Here is a 20,590-nt window from a genome sequence, read left to right on the forward strand (position 1 = left end):
AGGTGTACTGTTACTGGATAATACTGCTAATATTCACTGTCTTGTTTCCCAATTTATATAATCTTTTTATATTTAATATAATGAATGAGGATTTCAAAATATAGTATGAGTTATTTTAAATATTCAGGTGTAAATATTTATAATTCTTACGTTATATTTTTGCAGTCTAGACTTATGTGAAAATTAACAGGAAATGAAAACACACCAGATAACACCCATTCTGTATCTGTATTTTCAAGTATTGGAACATGTATGTTCAGTATTTGAACATGTGAACTTTTTGTGGTCTTCTACTGTTGGAATTTTTCTTCATCTTCATTGTTTGTTTTTTTTTTCCCCATTAGTGACAATAAAACATCATTAATTCATACATATTTCTAAAATGTTAAAATAGTCTCACTGAGAACTGTTGAGCCCCATTACAGGATCTGAACATTTTAAAAAAATGGAACAGCTGGTTGAATTCTCATTTAAATGCAGTGAGAGAGATTCATGCTACCTTATTCTAGGCTCTTAATTTAGATAACTTGGTTAGGTTTTCATATATATATATATATGTATATAAGCCTATATGTTTGTATAAACATGTATGTTGTGGGTTAACCCTGGTGGGCATTTAAGCACAACACAGCTGCTCACTCACTTCCCTCCCACCCCACAGTGGGATGGGGGGAGGAGGAAAGGAGTAGTAAAAGCAACAAAACTTGAGAGCCAAGATAAAAAACGTTGTTTGATAGGTGAACAATAAGGGGAAGAAGGGAGAAAGAAAACAAAACAAAACAAAACAAGTGATGCAAAGGCAGTCACTCACCACCTCCCACAAGCAGATTGATGCCCAGCCAGTTCCAAAGCAAAAGATGGCTAATGTCTCTAAACCCCCTCTTTTCCCTTTTATTGATGAGCATTATTTTATATGGTATGGAATATCTCTTTGGTTAGTTCAGGTCATCTGCTTGGTTGTGTCCCCTCCCAACGTGGTGCACACTCCCAATCTATTCACTGGCAGGCAGAGTGAGAAACAGAGATGTCCTTGATGCTGTGCAAGCACTGTTCAGCAAAACCCAGAACATTAGTGTACTATCAGTATTGTTTTGGTCACAAATCTAAAATACAGCACCATATGAGCTGCTATGAAGAAAATTAACGTAGCCAGGCCCAGTACAGTATTTATTGGCATCCACACATCTCTATAGTTACAGCTAGATCATATCTATGGAGTCAATGGCTACAAAGAAAAATCTTCCAGCAGATGATTCTGAGCACCTGAATTAGGCTAATGCTGGTAAAGCATGCCCACGAAGAGGTCATATCTCTTTATTGCCTGTGTAGTTTTATTCTGTCGCATAGTCTTAGAAGTAGGGAATACTCCCACAACATCACACCCACCTAGTGTGTTTTTTATTCTGAGCACTCAAGGGTAATTGTGATTGGACAGATGACTCTTTTTAGAATTTTCTGGAAAGACAAAAAAGTGGCAAATTGCAGAAATACCAAATAAATAAAATACAATGTCACCTAGTATGTTTTCTGTATATTCTCCAGTACTCTGTTCTGGTTCTAATTAGTGTGTTTTTCCTTATTATAACAAGTCCTTCCTTAATGGTATTGAGTCTTTATAGGCTCAACTACATGTGATTAACTCCTGACAAATGAGTTAATGAAATTTTATTGTCCTGAAATTAATAGTTAATTTTCTGTCATGAAATTAATAGTTAAATCATAAGTTGTTTGTAGACTGTATAATACATTCTTCCAGAGGCAGCCTTCCAGCTGGCTCAGCAAGGTTTTTGTTCCCTTTAAAGGAAAGCATACATTTGTATTTTAATGATCTATGACAGTTTCAGCAGGGGGACAAGGAGACAGGTTCAGTTAGCTTTTTAATCATCATCATGCTTATCTTTTTGTATCTCTATCTCTTCTTCTGTATCTGGATCAAAATATATTTATTGTACATGGTATTCTATGGTTTTGGCAAGGAGAGTAATGTTGATGTTTAAGGAAATGGTAGTCCAGATCAAAGTAAAAGATGGCAGAGATTTGGAAGAAAAAAAAGATTGTATCTATTTTCATTGGTTCGTGACATAATGCAGTAAACATAGATCTACTTCAGACTCCTCTGATCATTGGTTGGTGCTTGGGTCTCTTTTCACTTAGAGCCCAGTACCTAAACCCAGTGACACAAGTGCAAGACTGCTGTGACATCAGATGTGATGCAAATTACCTGTGGTTGTCAATTAAATTTTTCCTTTCAAATAGCAAGAGGTTCATCAGATCCAGTCACAAAGTTTTAATAAAACTGAGGATAGAGATCTATATCTCTGTCTATCTGTAACAACAATGTGCGCTTGCAGCCCAGAAAGCCAACCATATCCTGGGCTGCATCAAAAGAAGCGTGGCCAGCAGGTCGAGGGGGGTGATTCTGCCCCTCTCTTCTGCTCTGGTGAGACCCCACCTGGAGTACTGCATCCAGCTCTGGGGTTCTCGGCACAGGAAAGACGTGGACCTGTTGGAGCGAGTCCAGAGGAGGGCCACAAAAATGATCAGAGGGATGGAACACCCTCAGGTAGTTGGGGTTGTTCAGCCTGGAGAAGAGAAGGCTCCAGGGAGACTTTATTGCAGCTTTTCAGTACTTAAAGGGGGCTTATAAGAAAGATGAGGACAGACTTTTTAGCAGGGCCTGTTGCAACAGGACAAGGGGTAATGGTTTTAAACTAAAAGAGAGGAGATTGAGACTAGATACAAGGAAGAAATTTTTTACAATGAGGGTGGTGAGACACTGCAATAGGTTGCCCAAAGATGTGGTAGATGCCCCATCCCTGGAAACATTCAAGGTCGGGTTGGACAGGGCTCTGAGCAACCTGATCTAGTTGAAGATGTCCCTGCTCATTGCAGGGGGGCTGGACTAGATGACCTTTAAAGGTCCCTTCCATCCCAAACTATTCTATGATTCTATGCTATTATGGTTTTCTATACTTAGCCTGTCTCAGGCAAATTTATTTACCTTTAATTTATTCCATATATTTAAGCAATATCTGCTTAACACTGCAGACAGAAACACTCTGTAATCTGTGCTACAGTTCATAGAGCTACAACTGCAGGAAAATGTATTTCTATAATTTGTCTATCATTTAATTTATTTTATTCATTTAGCCAATATTGTTTGCTTCCCATTAGAGCAGTTTAGTATGCCCAGCAACAGGAAATGGAGCCCAGGGAATCATTCACATGGTATTCAAGTGTAGCTAAGAAGATTACATGTATGTTCAGAAGTTAAGCTGATTGCCATAACCCATGGTCTAAAAATCAGATGAAATCTTGGGCTTATTGAAGCTAACAGTTGTGTCAATTATTTCAGTCAAACCACAACTTCACTTTTTATCTTTTTGCCTATTACAGGCACCATTCCTTTATTCATCCATGGTAAAATGCTGAAAGAATCTTTTATAATCTATATCCAGTCTGGGTTTGCCATTAAGATGGTAGCTTTCAGAATTCAGAAATCCATGATATTAATGCATGAACTTTATTCCCTATTTTGTAAAGGTTGATGAATCATGCTCACAATTCCTCTTTTCTTCTATTCTTCCCTTCCCCACTGTGTCCAGTAGGATTATTTTGTCTGGCCAGAAGTAAATGGGAATATGATGGAGCAGATACCATACAAAAGAAACTCATGGGTTTTGGTTTACTCTAAATGTCTCTTGTTAAAATCACTTGCTTTTTAGATAAGTTGCTTGTTTTCTGCTTTTTGCAATTGCAACTTGTCAGCTGACAACAAAAGTGTTATCATGACTAACTCATTGACAGTGTAAAATTTTATCCTATGATTTAAATAGAAGAAAAGCAATGCACCTAAAACCAGAACAATTTTGATATTATGAAATATCAAAAATTTTTATTGGAAAGGTCTTATAATAAAATATTTTTTAAGTGATGAAGATTGTGTAGTAGTATTCTCAGAATAAAAGAAAATGGTCAGAAAGAAGTATTGTTCATAGAAATTCAGAAACTTGTAGTATTTTGCAAATATCTATATAAAGAATAAAAAATTATTAAGTTCTCAAAAATAGTAATAATTTGATCAGAATTTTCTTACTTTAACAATTAGTCTAATAGTTATAATTGTAGATAGAAAATTCAGAACCAAGAAAGAGATACAGTTAAGTTAGCTGATATTTGAGTCATTCTAATTTCAAACAAAAAGTGCAACTAGTATTTATTACCTTGTTTCTCAAAATGTGTAGTTATAGGTGTATTTGAATTACGAAATGCATATACATTTATCCAATTTTATTTTGCCCATGAGTGAGAAGCAAAACAATTTCTCCAGTAAAGGCAACTCACGCAGTTCACATTTATGTAATACTCTTTATAAAGAGACTCTGGAGTGACTCATTCCTAAATACTGTTTGGAGGAAGCACAGCATTTTAGTACATATATTAAAAAATACAAGGTTTTAAAACTTTAAAAAACCACAACATAATCCACTCAAAGAAAAAGATGCTGGGGAAAAAATTGAATTATTATTTTAAGGTCCTTACTATTTATTGATTTTTTTTTTTCCCTAACGTGGAAAGTTGCTAACATTGACATGTTAGATTTTTAAGTGATTAGTATCTACCAGCTAAACTCACTCTACTAAGCTTCTAATTGACTTATGTTCCCTCTTCCATCTACCTCCTTTTCTGCATTATACAAACATATTTTGGACTTTTGTTCTTTAAAAATGAAATGTCATGAATGTGTTTATTTTTCTTCAGATAGCACAGATTCTCTCTGTTGCCTCTGAGATCCCAGATTGCACTAGCCATTTCTATTGCTAACACTTCTTTGGTAATTCTTTCTAAGATTATCATATTTTATAGCTTCATGTTATTAAGCACAAGTAACTTGCTCAGCACCATTTAGAACATGTAGGAAAGAGTACTCTTAATTCAAGATATTCATAATCTGAGAAGAACTTCTGGAAGTATTATATTTCAATGTATTCACCATTCCTCTGACATGCTGTGACAGAAAATGCCAGTGGTTTACAATTGAGCAATTTTAATGGCTGCTTTATTTTTCTTCATATAAAGTATAAGTTGCTTTTGATAGCTGACTTCTCTTTTCCAGTCCCACACCTGTTGCCCTCGATATTTAGTTAACTTTTCTTCCAGGTCATCTTTGGATTTTCCTGCTTCTTTTGATATTATACTTCTGGATTTCTCTCTCTTCCTCTGAGTTAGTCTGCAATTGCTAAAACTGGACTTAAAAAATAATTCTTCACAACTTCAAAATGTTTCTTTTTCCTTCTCCTTTCTTCCCTGTTAGAAATTTTGTTTTCCTTTCAGTAATTCAAACATCAAATAAATCTTAGCTTGATTTGCTTGGATGACAAGACTTACACTGTTGTGATGTCTGACTGTCATGCTTCTTGATGTAGTTCTGTTACGCAATTTTGAAACCATTGGCCAATTTCAGTCAAATTTCACAGTTCTTAGAAATGTTTGAAAAACAATATTAGTAAAGTAGATGAAAGAGTCCTGAAATAGTGCCCTTATTGAGAGGAAAGATGCAGCATTGCTCCATAGATATCAATTCAGTTTGGCTTGCTGGCTACACAGCTGGAATATTCCTTGTCACAACTTATTTTAATACACGCTGTGTCTTGCCTAACTGCTATTCATGGGAGACATGGGAGAGAGATAAATATGAGAGGCTGGCGTGGGTGTCACATTCAAAATCTTCTTATGAGCAAAAGAAAGCATATCATATATAGAAAGCTAAGAATTTATTTTTAGTCTAATTAATGCTTACACAGTTAAGTTGTTCAAGTCAGTTAATACAAAATAAAATCATAAGCAATGCAGTTGAAATTGTTATGCAAAAATTTCCACCTATCTACCCCATTTCTTTTGTATTATGTTCACCCTCCCAATGCTCTTATGGACCCTAACATTGACAGCTTCTGTCTTTTTCATGTAGATCTGGAGAGGCAGTCATAAACATCCCAAGCTTTTTGCTGGGAAACATATGATGTTCATGACAGGGCTTTCTTACTCTTCAGTCTTGACTTCCACTTGGATTATTTTTATACATGTTTTTCTTACCACAGATACATGTTTTTCTTACCACTTCTTTCTTACTGGTTCCCAGCCAGACTTTGAAAGTTGCTTTCCCCAGCTTCGGTTACTATAAAGGACTATTGTTTGTCAAGCAGTGACTGCCAGGGCTTGCCAGGCCTTTAGCATACATGGTATTTGCAGAGCGTAACCTAAAATATGTTAGATAATAGGCATTTGGCTGTTAGCAATTGTTAACGTGAGATAAAACCAGCTCAGGCCAAGGCAGGTCCAGACATATCTCAGATCTCTGAGATCTTGCAATGTCAGGTGCATAAATGGCACAAACCCTATGGCATCTTACTCTGACAGAAAACTTACTGTGTTTCAAGGACTTGGAGATGCTGCAAATAAGGTAAAGTAATCCAGAAAAGGCTTAATCATTGTGGTATCTGCTTATAAGAATGTAGTGCCCAGATGTAGGTAAACAGAAACTGTATAGGTATTATGTAGATATATAGTAATATACATATAAAAAAACGCAGGTTTTATTTGTTCAGCTGCTGACAAAGCAATGTACTGAATTCATCCATCCTCCTGACGAGGTAAACCTAACAGTTGCTATACCAAAAAAAATAGTCTTTTGAAGCCTATCAGTAATAATTTACATGATTTCCAAGAAGCATATTTCAAAAGTATTTAATCTCTCAGGGCATCTAAAATAGGCATCATAAATAAAAGGGAAAATATATTTGTCAGGACTAAGAAAAGGTTGTATGTAAAATTGGAGGGTGTATACCAGTGCAAGCAGATGTAGCACACACAAACTAAATTCTGCAAAGAATTAGAGAGAACAAATTTATACTGAATATTTAAAAAAATAAATTTTGTCAGTACTTTTGCTTTTGTCCACTTTTACCATTTCTATAGAAATGAATTTGTAAAGCAAAGCAGATGGATCTGAGGACCTGACATCTTTATACATTTAATAGATGTTTTTTTCAGACTGCTTCTAATTGATCCCATTTTAGGATGTCCTAATACACTATAATTGGGGGAAAAAAAGTTCTATAAATAAAAAAACATTGCTTTTCTAATAACGAAATTAATTTGATATACCCTTAAAAAATGAGTAGGCAAAAGGTTCCCATAGTTGCAGTCACATTCACCAAACCCATTCTAATGTCTTAATGAATGTGTTGCATATTAGGAAGCACCCACAAGACTGTGTAGCATAATCCTCGTCTGATGTTTTAAAATGTGCTTAAGTTTACATTAAAATGGATTTAAGATTAATTTTTTCCTTTTACTGAATGGTACTAAGCTTGGTTCAATTCAAGGACTGCTTTTTCAGGAGTGAAAAAAGTGCCATTTCTACTAACTAGAATACAACAACTAGTGGCATTAAGGTAACAGACTTTTTTTGCAAGGTAGATGCCTTTTTATAAAGATACAAATCTAAAAATAAAGGGAGATTGTTAATGGGTATGCTTATTCAAGCAAACTTCCATGTCATAAAAAATGAAGTTTTCTAGAGATCTTAGCATTTTATGAAGGATAAGGCTTTTTAATAACCCCTCATCTCAGGGGGAAGCAAAGAATATAAAAATTATATAGTGAATGATAGAATTAATAATGCTATTTCTCAATTTTTCTACTGACTTCCTGAAGACAGAAAAATACTTATGAGATTGAAACTTAATATAGCTTGGGATTGTTCTCTGAGCACATTATTTTGGGAAGGAAGAAAATTGTATGCACACTGAAAACAGTAAAATATTTGCTTCCCATGCTTGCAAGGAGCTAGTGCTGCTTCTTAAGCACTAGCCTGTGAATTCTCACAGCACAGGATTTGAATGTATAACCTGAATCACTTAGGTACTCTGTATTTCTGAATGCAGTAAAAAGCTTTGTCTCCTTAGCAGAACCCTAGGGAAGTTACAGCTCTGAGTACCATTGCCCATCAGCTCCTTCTTGTTTTATGCTCTGATGTTTTTGTGTTTTGTTATCACTTCAGCTTTGCAGTTGCACTACCTGAGGAATGGTGGGTATTCCATTATGTCCAAGAGTGAATTACAGAATTTGTGTGTGTTTTGAAACCTTTTGTTTCACTTTAGCAAGAAGGAAGTTCATACTGATTACCAGTTGAACTATCTGAAGCAGTTAAAATAAATTTTATTAGATATTAGTTTTATTAATTTCTAAGATAATGAAAGGAGTTTAAAAGTGCCTGATTTTTAAAAGAGCAACATTTAGGTTTAATTACACTTTTTCTGTTGTTGAAATAAATATTGTACTGTTTAATTCAAAAAACAGTAGCATTGAGAAAGGGTGTCTCTGTTATCACGGCTGTCGTTTTGCCACCTATGAAAAGCAGCAAAGACAGGAAGCAACCAGAAGTACTTAGAACACCACTTCTAAATTGCATTTGACTCACAGTCTTGAGTTTCTGAGAGCCTCACGTCTGTTGAATCTCGGTATCTGAGATGTGAACAGCCTATGCACACTAGGTCTGAGGGGAAGAAGAACTGTTACAGAAGTTTTATAGGCAAGCCAAGTTAGCCAATTACAGGCTCAGGATACTCTGCATATAGCTGGAATGACTCAAGATATGTGCTAGGTCAGAAGAAATAAATAACTTTTATAGCCTCTGAGAGATTCATAACAGAATTTAGTACACAGAAGAATACGGTTAGTCTAACGATTGTTAAGACATTTGTAGTTTTTAATCCTTGGCTACATTATGGCTGTTACTTCAGCCTTTTCATATTTCTGGAACATCTTTTTTCCACATAGCTTTCCCTTTAGGACTAGAGCTTCTTTAAGGGAAGCAGATAAAATGTTTTACTTGTGTTATTTTTACTGGGGGAATCATAGTTCCTATTACTGGAAGTCAAAGAGCATTTTTAGTCTGTTCTGAATTTCCATGTAGCATAACACTGAATATCAGGTAAGAATCTTACCCTGCTGTAGTTCGAGAGCAACTTGCTCCAGAAAACACAGAAAAAAGTTCTAATTGCCCTCCCTTTCTTCCACAAGCACACTAATACACATACACAACAGGATTTGATCATGTTAAATCTGATTATGTTTATCTAGCTAAAAGACAATTATGATGGAGCTTCCAAGTCATAGGAATCCTGGAAGTAAAAAGGGATTGTTGAAAAACTGCTATATTTCTAAAATGGTTTCAGATGATGCCCTAAGGGGCCAATACTAATGGAAATAAAATAAGATCCTTTGGGGGGCTCATAACAAATGATTTTGTAACTTATGTGACAAAATTAAGCCATGTTTTGTGACTTTAATCCTGAGTCATTTCATCTGGAAAAATTATGTTCTTTGGTGCCTAAGTGAGAGTCCAGATTGCTAGTCCTATCCTGGGCTGCAGCAAATTGTATCCTGGGGTTCCATAAAAAGAAATGTCGTCAGCAGGTTAAGAGAGGTGAATTTCCCCCTCTACTTCTCTTTCGTAACACACTGCTTGGAGTACTGCATCCAGCTCTGGCACCCCCACCACAAGAAAGACATGGACCTGTTGGAGAGGGTCCAGAGGACGGCTGCAAAAATGATGAGAGGGATGGAAAACCTCTCCTATGAAGAAAGGCTGAGAATGTCGGGGTTGTTCAACTTGGAGAAGAGAAGGCTCCAGGGAGACCTTATTGTGGCCTTTCAGTACTTAAAGAAGGCTTGTAAGAAAGATGGAAAGAGACTTTTTACCAAGGCCTTCAGTGACAAGACAGTTTTAAACCAAAAGAGGGTAGATTTAGATTGGACATAAGGAAGAAATATTTTAAGATGAGGGTGGTGAGGCAGTGGAACAGGTTGCCCACAGAAGTTGTGGATGCTCCATCCCTGGAAATGTTCAAAGTCAGGTTGGACAGCAGTTAGAGCAACATGATCTAGTGAAATATGTCCATGCCCATGTCCTTTCCAAGCCAACCCAACCCATGCTAGTCTAGTCTAGTCTAGTCTAGTCTAGTCTAGTCTGAGAAATGAATTTTGTTCTTGAGTCTGTAGTTATACACAGCATGATACTGGAGGAATGTACAATAAGACTAAATGAAAGTTTTAAGTAGCCTTAATTGTGAGCTTTCCTAACATTTGAGTGTTTGCATGCTCAACTCCGCTAATACAATTTTTCTGCAAAATAATTATTTCCATGTTGAAGTGTTATAGATATATGTGGCACTTGAAAAGGCAATAAGTCACCCTAGTCTTAATGTGAGAAGGAAAATACATTTACATCATAAAAACAAGATAGCAGAAGATCAATTATATTTCTTTTGTGATTTACACTCTCTTCTTAGCAGTGGAAAATATATTGCACAAAGAAATGCCAAATGTCAATACGAGATCATTTTAAAATTCAAGTATTTGACTGCTGCCAGAATTGGAATTAAATCTTTTTCTGAGATTTCCTTTACATTGGGCTTCATTTCAAGCTCTCACTAGAGTTTTTTCTGCTGTGAAATGGTATATAATTTTTTAAAGCTCAACACCGAGCAAGTCTTTGGGCATGGCACTCATAAAAGCAGCTTTCTTTTGTGAGGTATGACATCAGGATTTGTGGATAATATTTGATAGTGATGACTGAATAATGAATTGCTCTGTTAAATCAGGTATAGTTGTTGCATATATCAAAAGAACAGAGGATAATATAATTCATATTTATATTAAAACTATAAAACATATTCCCTGAGTGGCCTATAAATCATGATATCATAGCCACATGGATCACCTGACTTACAGTTACTACAATAATTTATGAGTCATCCATAGGATTTATACTAGAAGTCACATGCAGAGAGTATCTTCACATTTTATGCCTTTAGTTTTGGGTTTGTTTGTTTGTTTGTTTTAAATCTGTGCTCTGCTCATGTGCAAGTGCTTTAACCTCTGACTGTCTGATCTTCGAATTTGCGGTAATCTGCTTTAGGCAGAGGTTCTTATTCTTACTAAAACAAATACTAGAACAAACCCTAAAAGTTTCTGTATGTGTTTTGTTTACCTTACTTACAATAGGAGAAAAGCATATGCATCTGAATAAACACTAATTAGAATTATAAAACGTAGGCTTTGTTTTTTCCATGAACAATCCAAGGGACTTTAATGTATGTTGTACAAATTAGAGGGATGGAGAGATGCTGATGTTCTTTCAGGATTTCCTCTTTCACCTGAACTGTTCCTGTGTTTTATTCTCATGTAGGTCAGTGATATAAGTTTTTTTCTGAAATGAATTTTTAAGACTAAATTAAAAAATTGGAGACCATATTAGGTGTGTTCAAAATGTAACCTAGTAATACTGTATTGCAACAAATTAACCAACAAGGAAGGATATTTTTCATGAGTATTCATCTCCTCAAAAGGTTGTACAATTGAAGTTTGTAAGTTCCAATACTTATTGTCATTGTTCCAAAATACTGTCATTGTAACTATTGGACAGTGTAGTGCTGCACCTTTTCAAATAAATCTGTGAGAACCTCTGACCCTCCAGAATAATCTTCTGTTGTATTTTTAATACAATTTGCTAAGTAGCTTTTTATATAATTTAATATATTAGTCTTAATACTTCCTGTACTCTTAAATAATCTTTCTAGTACTCTATTTTGTATAAAGATGTTGATAATAATGACATTATCTGTAGTAGTACTATACGAATAATTATAGCAGGAGTAATAATAGCATTAAAAATTAATGAGCCATTACTAGATTTAGCACAAAATTTCAATGAACCATAATTAAGGTAGAATAAAGCTTTTTGTAAGTCCTTTCCAGTAGCAATTAATTCTTATTGTTATGCTTTCATTTTCTTTTACTTTTTTGTTATGGGTGGGAAGGTGAGTCTGATTTATTAGAGGATTTTGGAATATTTCTGGTACCTTTACATCTCTTCCAGCTTTGTAATGTTACAAACACTGGATTCTGGATTCACTGAGTGAATCAGGGAAAAGGCGGCAGCTTTCTCAAAATAAATCTTCTACTTATTCCATAGCGTGACTCTAATCAGTAATGACTAAAAAAACTCATGACAGTAGCTGTACTTCAGTGAAGCAATTAAGTACAAACTTCATTTTAAGTAATCACTTAAGCACACTTAAGTCATATGTTTAGCTTAATCTTGCTGAAATGACTTGTCTAAATAATCTGATTGATAATAATAAGTATATACTTCTAGGATGGACATGTCCATATTGTAATGATTAGCTTTGAAAAAATAACAAAATACTTTGTTCAAGAATGTGTTCTTCATCTCTCTTACTGTATTTTTAGAGCTTGAACTTAACAGCACATGTTAATATAAAGCACACTGGTATTACTGCTCCTATTTGAATTTTCTTATCTGCTGACAGAAGTATTTCATAACTGTAAATGGAATGCTCAGAGAAAGCAGGGCATTCATTTTCTCAGTATTTATTTCTTAAACAGCAGTTCTTGCTATCTTATCTATGTGAAATTGTTAGTAAATTATTCTACATAACATTTTAATAAAATTGTCTCTTTTTTGCTTCCTGTGGAACTATTTATCATTTAAATATTCTAAGGAAATATATCTTCAATATGGAAACATGTAGTTTTAAATTATCTTTATATCTTAGTAAATGTTATTAATGAAAGAACCCTCTGAATTTTCATCACACTATTTGGTATGAATTAAATATGTTTAATTGAATAATATTTTGACGTCTTTGAAAACATAAAACCCGACATTAAATATGATGAATCATTAATGAAATTTTTTATATGGAGATATATCTAGAAGGAACTTTTTCCTTGGTAGACTTCTGTCATTTTTCTAGATCTTTCTGATGTTCTGTAACTTTATAGTCTTTCATTAATTTTTTTCATGTTTTTGGTTAGGTGATTGTTTTTGCATAGTTTAATATACGTTGAAATTCCAATGGATTGTAAAAATCTTGTATTTCATAAAATTTTAATGAATGAATGGCTTTGTTACACCTTACTAGAATACTTACTATAGTGTTTAAATGTGAAAACACCTTTAAAAAATTGCTGTGATTAGTTGTGTGCTGATATATTGTTGAAGTCATCGTACAATTTTATTGATGCAGGTAATGAACAAACTGGAATATTGCCAGTCAAATAAATATAAGCCACCATATATGTAATATATATGCTTATCCTCAATTTGAAATGTTTGTTTTGCTACATAGTGCTCATAGCACTGCAAAACTCCATTTTTTGTTGTGCTGTGGTTGCATTCATTCCTAGTAGATGACACACAGAATGTTATGAACGCATATGAATGTTATCAGAAAAAAAGTTGTCTCAAGTTCTTATGTCACCATTAATTGTATAAGTATATTTGCATATTAATAAAAAAAAGTATTTTCTAATTTTGGAAATTACACTGTGAACACAGTCATTCAATAGATATGCATTTTTAATAAATATAGTTTCACTTCAGGCACCATGGACAAATTTCTTTTCCTAAATAATTTTACTATTTTTTTCTTGGAATGAATTGCATTGTTTCTTATCATAGAATCATAGAATCATATATCGGGATAGATATAAAAAAGTATTCAAAAAATTCTGTGAGAATTTTTAATCTTGAGCCACCTATTAAATTTGGACAATTAAATTATTAATATTACTGTGTGCGGCTTTTGGATTCAATGTTGCTGCGTTCAGAGAAAGATTTTTTTACATCAGACTTCACAAATTAAAACTGAATATAAATAAAGTTTATGAAAATGTTTGTCATACTCATGAATTTATGTATGTTGCTTAGTGACATACTCACTAAGTATATCCATCCTATTTATTAAATAAATTAATTCCATGTATCTTGGTTAAAAAAATGTTATCCTGTTAGAAAACTATTACTTCTCAGAACTTAGGCACTAGTTCTGAGCCTAGAAATTTATTTAAAAATAAAGACATAATTTATATAATATCCTAATCTGAAGCTTCAACATGAACTACTAAAACAAAATATTCCATCTTCATGCCCTGCACCCAATGTTTCTTTGACTTTCCTCTCTAAATTCCTGATGTAGGTGGCAATTCATTCTATTCCAGATTTTGATCTTTCCTATGCTTTGTCTCTAGAGCTGATTTTTTCATTCTTGTATCAAGATCTGGATGATTTATTTCTTGTTATATGTTAATCACTCTATTGCTGGAGTTTGGCATTCCAGTGTTTACCTATTATGGAATGTATTACAGAAATTATATCAATGTTTAATTCCTGTGTTGAGAGCTGACTAAGCAATAAAAAGTACTTCTGTTCTCTTGCAGCTTATGAGTTACAGAACTGCCCTGATCCTCCTCCTTTTTTGAATGGATATATAGTCAACTCAGATTACAGTGTGGGTCAGTCAGTATCATTTGAATGCTATCCTGGATATGTTTTGAGGGGTCAGCCTGTTCTCACATGCCAACACGGAATCAACAGGAATTGGAACTATCATTTCCCCAGATGCGAAGGTAACTTTCTGGTAGTACCTTTACTTCAGAACTCACAATACTTTCTGATTTTTTTTACTTGTTTGTGTGTGTGTATGTAATGCAGCTTTTGCTGAAGAACTGCACCTTTATCCTAACCTGTAATGTAAGCAGCTAAAGTCAGAATAGTATGTGCTTTTATAAATCATAAATATTTTATGAATCATGTTCCTCATCAGTGATTTATTGTTCCTATTAATATCTGTCAGTTGTATTGATTATGAGTATCCTAACTCATGATACTGCCAGAAATTATCTTAAGCTCCATGTGATTTCTTTTTCCTCCTTTTTTCTGATTTGGTGGCAAGGAGGGCAATGTACAATGTAACATATAAAATTTTCCATTGTAAAGGTTTTACTCGGAGATTCATCTAAAAAATACAAGTGCAGAAACAGAATTTCTGACATTCCTTTAGACCTTTAGAGGCTTTGAAAAAGTCTTGTATAGGATGTTATGACAAAACTAGGTAGTCATTGTGTAGAACTGAAGCGTTGTCATAGATAATCAACCAGCTAAGAAGATAAAAAATAAATTGAAATAAATTATTTCCATCATAACAAGAGGCTAATGGTGCTACAGGTTTTCACTGCAGAATGTATGTTCAATATATTTGACACTGATCTTGAAAAGCAGGACAGATGCTTCTCTACACAAACCACCCAATACCTTTTAGGTTAGTCAAACCAGAAAAGGCTGTGAGGAATTCAGGAAAAAAATCTGAGTTACAGGTATAAGCCATGAAAAAACTGTGAAAGAAGGGTCAGTCATTCTGCTTCAGGACAGACTGCTAGAGGCTAGAAAGAAATTTTCTGGTGGCACAGGTTAACATAGTGTTTTCTACTTTGGATTGTTCTGTGCGTTCTTATTAGACATGGAGGGTTGAATATTGTCAGAAGCAAAAACTACACTAGATGGACTAAAGGTTTGCTTCAGCACTGCAATTCCTTGCTTCCCAAATGAGGATTTTAGTACTGTGAATAATAATTTCAAATTATTTTCATATTATTTCTGAGGCAAGTGTTCTCCTAACAGCTTAACTGTATTGCTCTGCAGCATGAACATATGTTTTGTACATGTACGTGGGAAGGGACGCTTGTATTATGTCCTTATGTTGTCATTTAAATCCAATGTTACAAGAATCCATAAAATTTAAGTTCTAGTTCCATAATAGTTGATGAAAATTATCATAAATTGCTCAGAAATCTCGTAAATTAAATATATAGAGAGGAGGTTGAAACTATTGAATATTTCTTGGAATGCAAAGGGTTTACAAGGAAGAAATAAAGTTTAAAGTCAGTTTTCTGGATGAAGGCTTTCACAGATACAAATCTTTGTCTATTTGAGACTTGTTGAAGCATAAAACAATTACAACCCCCCAATTCTTTGCATTATTATTAGCATTATTATTATTATTATTGTTGGAATTATTAAACTAAGAATTATTAACTCTTTTTTCGTTTTAATTTAAACTGTACTTCATCACATTGTTGCATAGACGTTATAGAAATCTGACAGGCTCCAGGAGTAAGACATAGACGTGCCCTACTGGCCAAAGGGAAAAGACAATGTCTGGACAGAACATTTGGCATCGCAAATTAGAAAGGCCATGCCCCCGACTTCAGCAGTTCGGTTAGGAAGTAGTACATATTTGAACAAATGACAGTACTGAGTTTTGTTCTATTTTCAAATTAAAAAACAGAGTTTTATTGCCAGGCACTTCTGCTGTTTTGCATTTTTGACAGTAGAAGTAAAAGTACTAAAATGATGTTTCCAGTATGGAATGGCATTAGAAAATTTCTAGCATACAAGACAATGTGTAACTGTACAATCAATGTGTATATTTACTGTTAAAGGGCTATCAAGATGTGGCTGCTGTTCCCATGTCTTCCATTTTTTCTTTTTTTTTAATCTGTGCATCAGAACAACTGGAAGAAAGTTTACACATTTTGCAAAAATATTTATTTCAATTTAAGTAAGAAGAAATGCATGCAAATAATTTAAAACCTATTTTGGACTATTAATTTCTCTTTTGGGGAGAAGAATAAGTAAAAAAAAGAAATACCAACATAAACAATTAATATAATAATTAAATAATTATATTATCTTAGCAAACTATCATTGTAATTGTGTTGTGAAACACCTTCTGAGCCTTATGCTACTCCATTGGTCCACACTGCAATAGGCAATATAGGCACCTCTTATAAAACCATACCTCCCAAAGGAAAAAGAGTGGAGAGGCATGAGAAAATGTAGTTCTTTGTGAGAGTAGAGCTAATTCTTTCCTTAGAGACATACATTGTGATAATGCATCACTTCTCTGTCAAAGTGGTTGCTTATAACTCATAATGATTATTTTTGTAATGTTTTTTTTCCAACACTTTTACCACTGGCATATTTAGATTAAAGATGTGAACCATCATCTCCCATGTCTTTTAATTAAAAGAATCTGTAACATTCCTTTTAAGTTATGTGTCTAATCTTATAGAATCATAGAATCATTTAGGCTGGAAAAGACCTGTAAGATCATTGAGTCCAACTGTAAGACTAAACTGCCAAATCTTGCTCTGAAAGATTCTATTAAGGCCACTTATCTCTTTCTGTTAACTATTATAGCTAACTTATGTACTTATTTTGGAGAATTCATTTAGCCTAAAATGGGGGCTTAAGTACTCCAGTTATGTGCTTTTTTTCCCAAGGAAGCTGTCTTTAAGTGCCTCCTGAATTAGACGGTAAATGAATGGGAGGATTGGAGATTTCAATTTTGCACTTAAATGTTTTACAAGTCCTGTTCTAGGTATATAAAACTTTACATTGAATGTGATCTGTAGCTCCACATGACTTTTTAATTAAAAATTACAGCACTTTACAAAATATTTTTCCATATATTACATGAATTAATAAGTAATTAATTTTGAGTTCTAAAAAAAATCAAAGATGAGAAAGGACTGTTTAAAGAAGGTGTTTTTATTCAAAGGAGATTGGTTTATGGATTCAACTTTATCAATGTTTTGAAAGAAAATACAAGGTTATTCATGATAAAACTGCACTATAAACAAATATGAAATATTTTTCCTCACATTAAACATACGGTAAAGTTTTACAAAATCCTTTAAAGAGTTACATAAAAGTGTAAAAGATGATGATAGTATACTATTAACATATGTTCCATATACAATACAATGCTATGATGAAAAGAACAGTTAGAGTTACAAGCAGAATATCAAGCAAGAATAGGGACTATCTTGTCTGGAAATAATGATGTCACTTTCAAAAAAGGGGGGTGTGTGTGGAAATCTGAAGACCATATGGAAGATACAGAAAAAAGAAAATTGCTTTATATCCAGATGCATTTTTTAAACCTAAAAGAGATTAAATACCTGTTTAAATGCCTTCACTTTACATGTGAGAACATTACTGAGTTTCTTCTAGTTTGACAGTGATGAAAAACAGCTATTTGTTACTGGGAGAGTATGTTTTTTTCTGATCTAACACAAAAGGAAGACATCTTTGGAGTTATAAAAGGACTTCCGAATAACAGATAATACTCCTGAGTAGTGATAGAGATGCAGCACCAAAGGGCATAGCAGCCTTGTATATTTTATTCCTTATACCTTTTTACTCCATAGAGAAATGTTTCCTAAAAGAATTTTGAAGATACATGAGGTCTACATTAGGAGTGGTTTAGAGTTTTATAGTACAAATTAGCATTTTCTATGTTTTCTTAGATGAAGTAAAGAAATATTTGTTCTGTTTGAATTAACATGCAGGAAGAGAAAATAATATTTAGTTTATAATGATATGAAGATAAAATTATTCTTTTTCTTCTCTATTGTGTCCCTACCCCCCATCCAGTTTCAATTCAATAATTTTATCTTCATTTCCTAACTCAAAGAAGTCATTCCTCTGTTCTCTGTTACTGACATGTCTGTAATTCAGAATGTACATTTGTCCTGGTTCCTTTGCACATACATCCTATCTTCCAAGCCTACCCGCAGGCACCTACATTGCACAGCTCCACACAGCTGAGGCCTGAATGCATGCATCTCCATTGTGTGTGCAGTTGTGTACATTTATAGCTATGATTTCTGACTAAAGAGCAAGTTTCATAGTGTTTTGGCTGAGTATGCAGAGTTTTCTCAGTCTCTCAGTTTTCTCAGTAGCACACTACTTGCTTTGTAAAAAATTCATTTCTGTACATTAAAGCTCGGTATAGCACTGCTGGAAAAATTATTATGACATATAAATGTTTTTGCAACCAGGAAAACAAATTATTATGAGGTCTCTGATCATTAGAATTTTGCAGTGGGTCTGAGAGGGAAATCAATGGAAGAATTAAATCACTTTTCTAGCTATGGCCAGTATTCTTAGAAGTTCAGATCAAAACCTTTCTACAGAATATTACACATAATGCAGAAGGCTGAGAGAAATACGAGATCTGGTAGTGGCTCACAAAAGAAAGTTGACACTGCTTCAGAGAAAAAGATTGGGTTGTCCATACAGTTGTCCCATGGAAATCTGACAATGAATATGTCATCCATAAATTATTAATAAAAAAAAGTTTATGTATCTTTGTGTGTAAGATGTGGAAAATAGGTCTGTGATTCCAGAATTCTCTCATGTACTCTTTTCCAGTGCCTATATGGTCTTAAGGACAATGGTCTCAGTCTGGGAGAAGGGCTGCAATAAGTTCATTTTATACAAGAAACCTATTTGTTATTAGTATTTTTTATTCATAATTATATATATATAGAATCATAGAATCATAGAATCGTTAAGGTTGGAAAAGACACTTAAAATGATCGAGTCCAACCGTTAACCTATCACTGCCAAGTGTTCACTATACCATGTACTTGAGCACCACATCTATCCGTTCTTTAAATACCTCCAGGGATGGAGACTCAACCACTTCCCTGGGCAGCCTGGTCCAATGCTTGACCACCCTTTCGGTGAAGAAGTTTTTCCTAATATCTAACCTAAACTTCCCTGGCACAGCTTGAGGCCATTTCCTCTCATCCTATCACTTGTTACTAGGGAGAAGAGACCGACCCCTACCTCGCTGCAACCTCCTTTCAGGTAGTTGTAGAGAGCAATAAGGTCTCCCCTCAGCCTCCTCTTCTCCAGACTAAACAACCCCAGTTCCCTCAGCCTCTCTTCATATGATTTGTGCTCTAGACCCTTCACCAGCTTCGTTGCCCTTCTCTGGACATTCTCCAGCACCTCGATGTCCTTCTTCTAGTGAGGGGCCCAAAACTGAACACAGTACTCGAGGTGCGGCCTCACCAATGTCAAGTACAGGCGCACTGTCACCTCCCTGGTCCTGCTGGCACACTATTCTTTATATAACATTGTGTTACATCACACAGTTATACAAAGCTAAAATGAAGTAGTAAGTAGTCACCTGATGATTAGATAACTGCTGCTACAAGTTAAAACAATTCTCTGGACTGCCAGAACAAGTCCAGATGAAACCTGACATCCTGTGGCCTGGTTTGTTAGTTTAACACAAAGTCCATGGCCTATTATTAGCAGTGCACCACTATATTTACTGGGCTATATGGCTAAGGTTTTACTTCTTAAGGGTTTTTTTATCCTTTCCGTACCTTTTCTGTATTCCATGATTTCATAGGATTCACAGTAGTAATAGAGAGATGTTTGGTACCCTTTCAAGCTTCTCATATGGACTAAGGGAAACATCAAAGTGAAGGTCTCTCTCAAAAAGATGAAGCATATGTTGTTTGTCTACTGGCATTAAAAATTGCCCCACTTCTATGTGCTGTATAATCATAGTTTGATATTTTTAGCCACCTGATGTGCTGTTACCAAATCTTCGTATATTAGTATTTCCTAGTGAGACCAAAGATAACACTACGAATTTCTGATTTAATTAATTGGAAAAAATCCTGGGACCTGGGGGAAGACAAAACCAGTTAGACTAGGTGGCTCTTGATAGTGTTGTTTTTTATAAACATTTGAACCTAGGAAGACAGTGAGACATGTCAAATTGCAAGAAGCCTTACACTGATAGAATTTCTCCAGGCTAGTTGTAGAGTTCCCTCCCCTCATGATAAAGAA

At 34.4% G+C, this 20,590-nt stretch overlaps 1 protein-coding gene across 2 annotated transcripts in view; it reads left to right on the forward strand.

Moving 5' to 3' along the window:
* The window catches only part of CSMD1 (CUB and Sushi multiple domains 1), a 1,270,279-nt gene that overhangs the window by 1,108,300 nt on the left and 141,389 nt on the right, over positions 1-20,590 (forward strand). For both annotated transcript variants that reach the window (XM_087775441.1, XM_087775442.1), the window contains exon 42: positions 14,311-14,499. In XM_087775441.1, the coding sequence (XP_087631567.1) occupies positions 14,311-14,499 (189 nt within the window). The remainder of the gene's footprint in view (positions 1-14,310; positions 14,500-20,590) is intronic.

This window comes from Nipponia nippon, unplaced genomic scaffold (genome assembly GCF_047370975.1).
Source record: "Nipponia nippon isolate SJK-2023a ecotype South Korea unplaced genomic scaffold, ASM4737097v1 scaffold_4, whole genome shotgun sequence".
Taxonomy (NCBI): Eukaryota; Metazoa; Chordata; class Aves; order Pelecaniformes; family Threskiornithidae; genus Nipponia; species Nipponia nippon.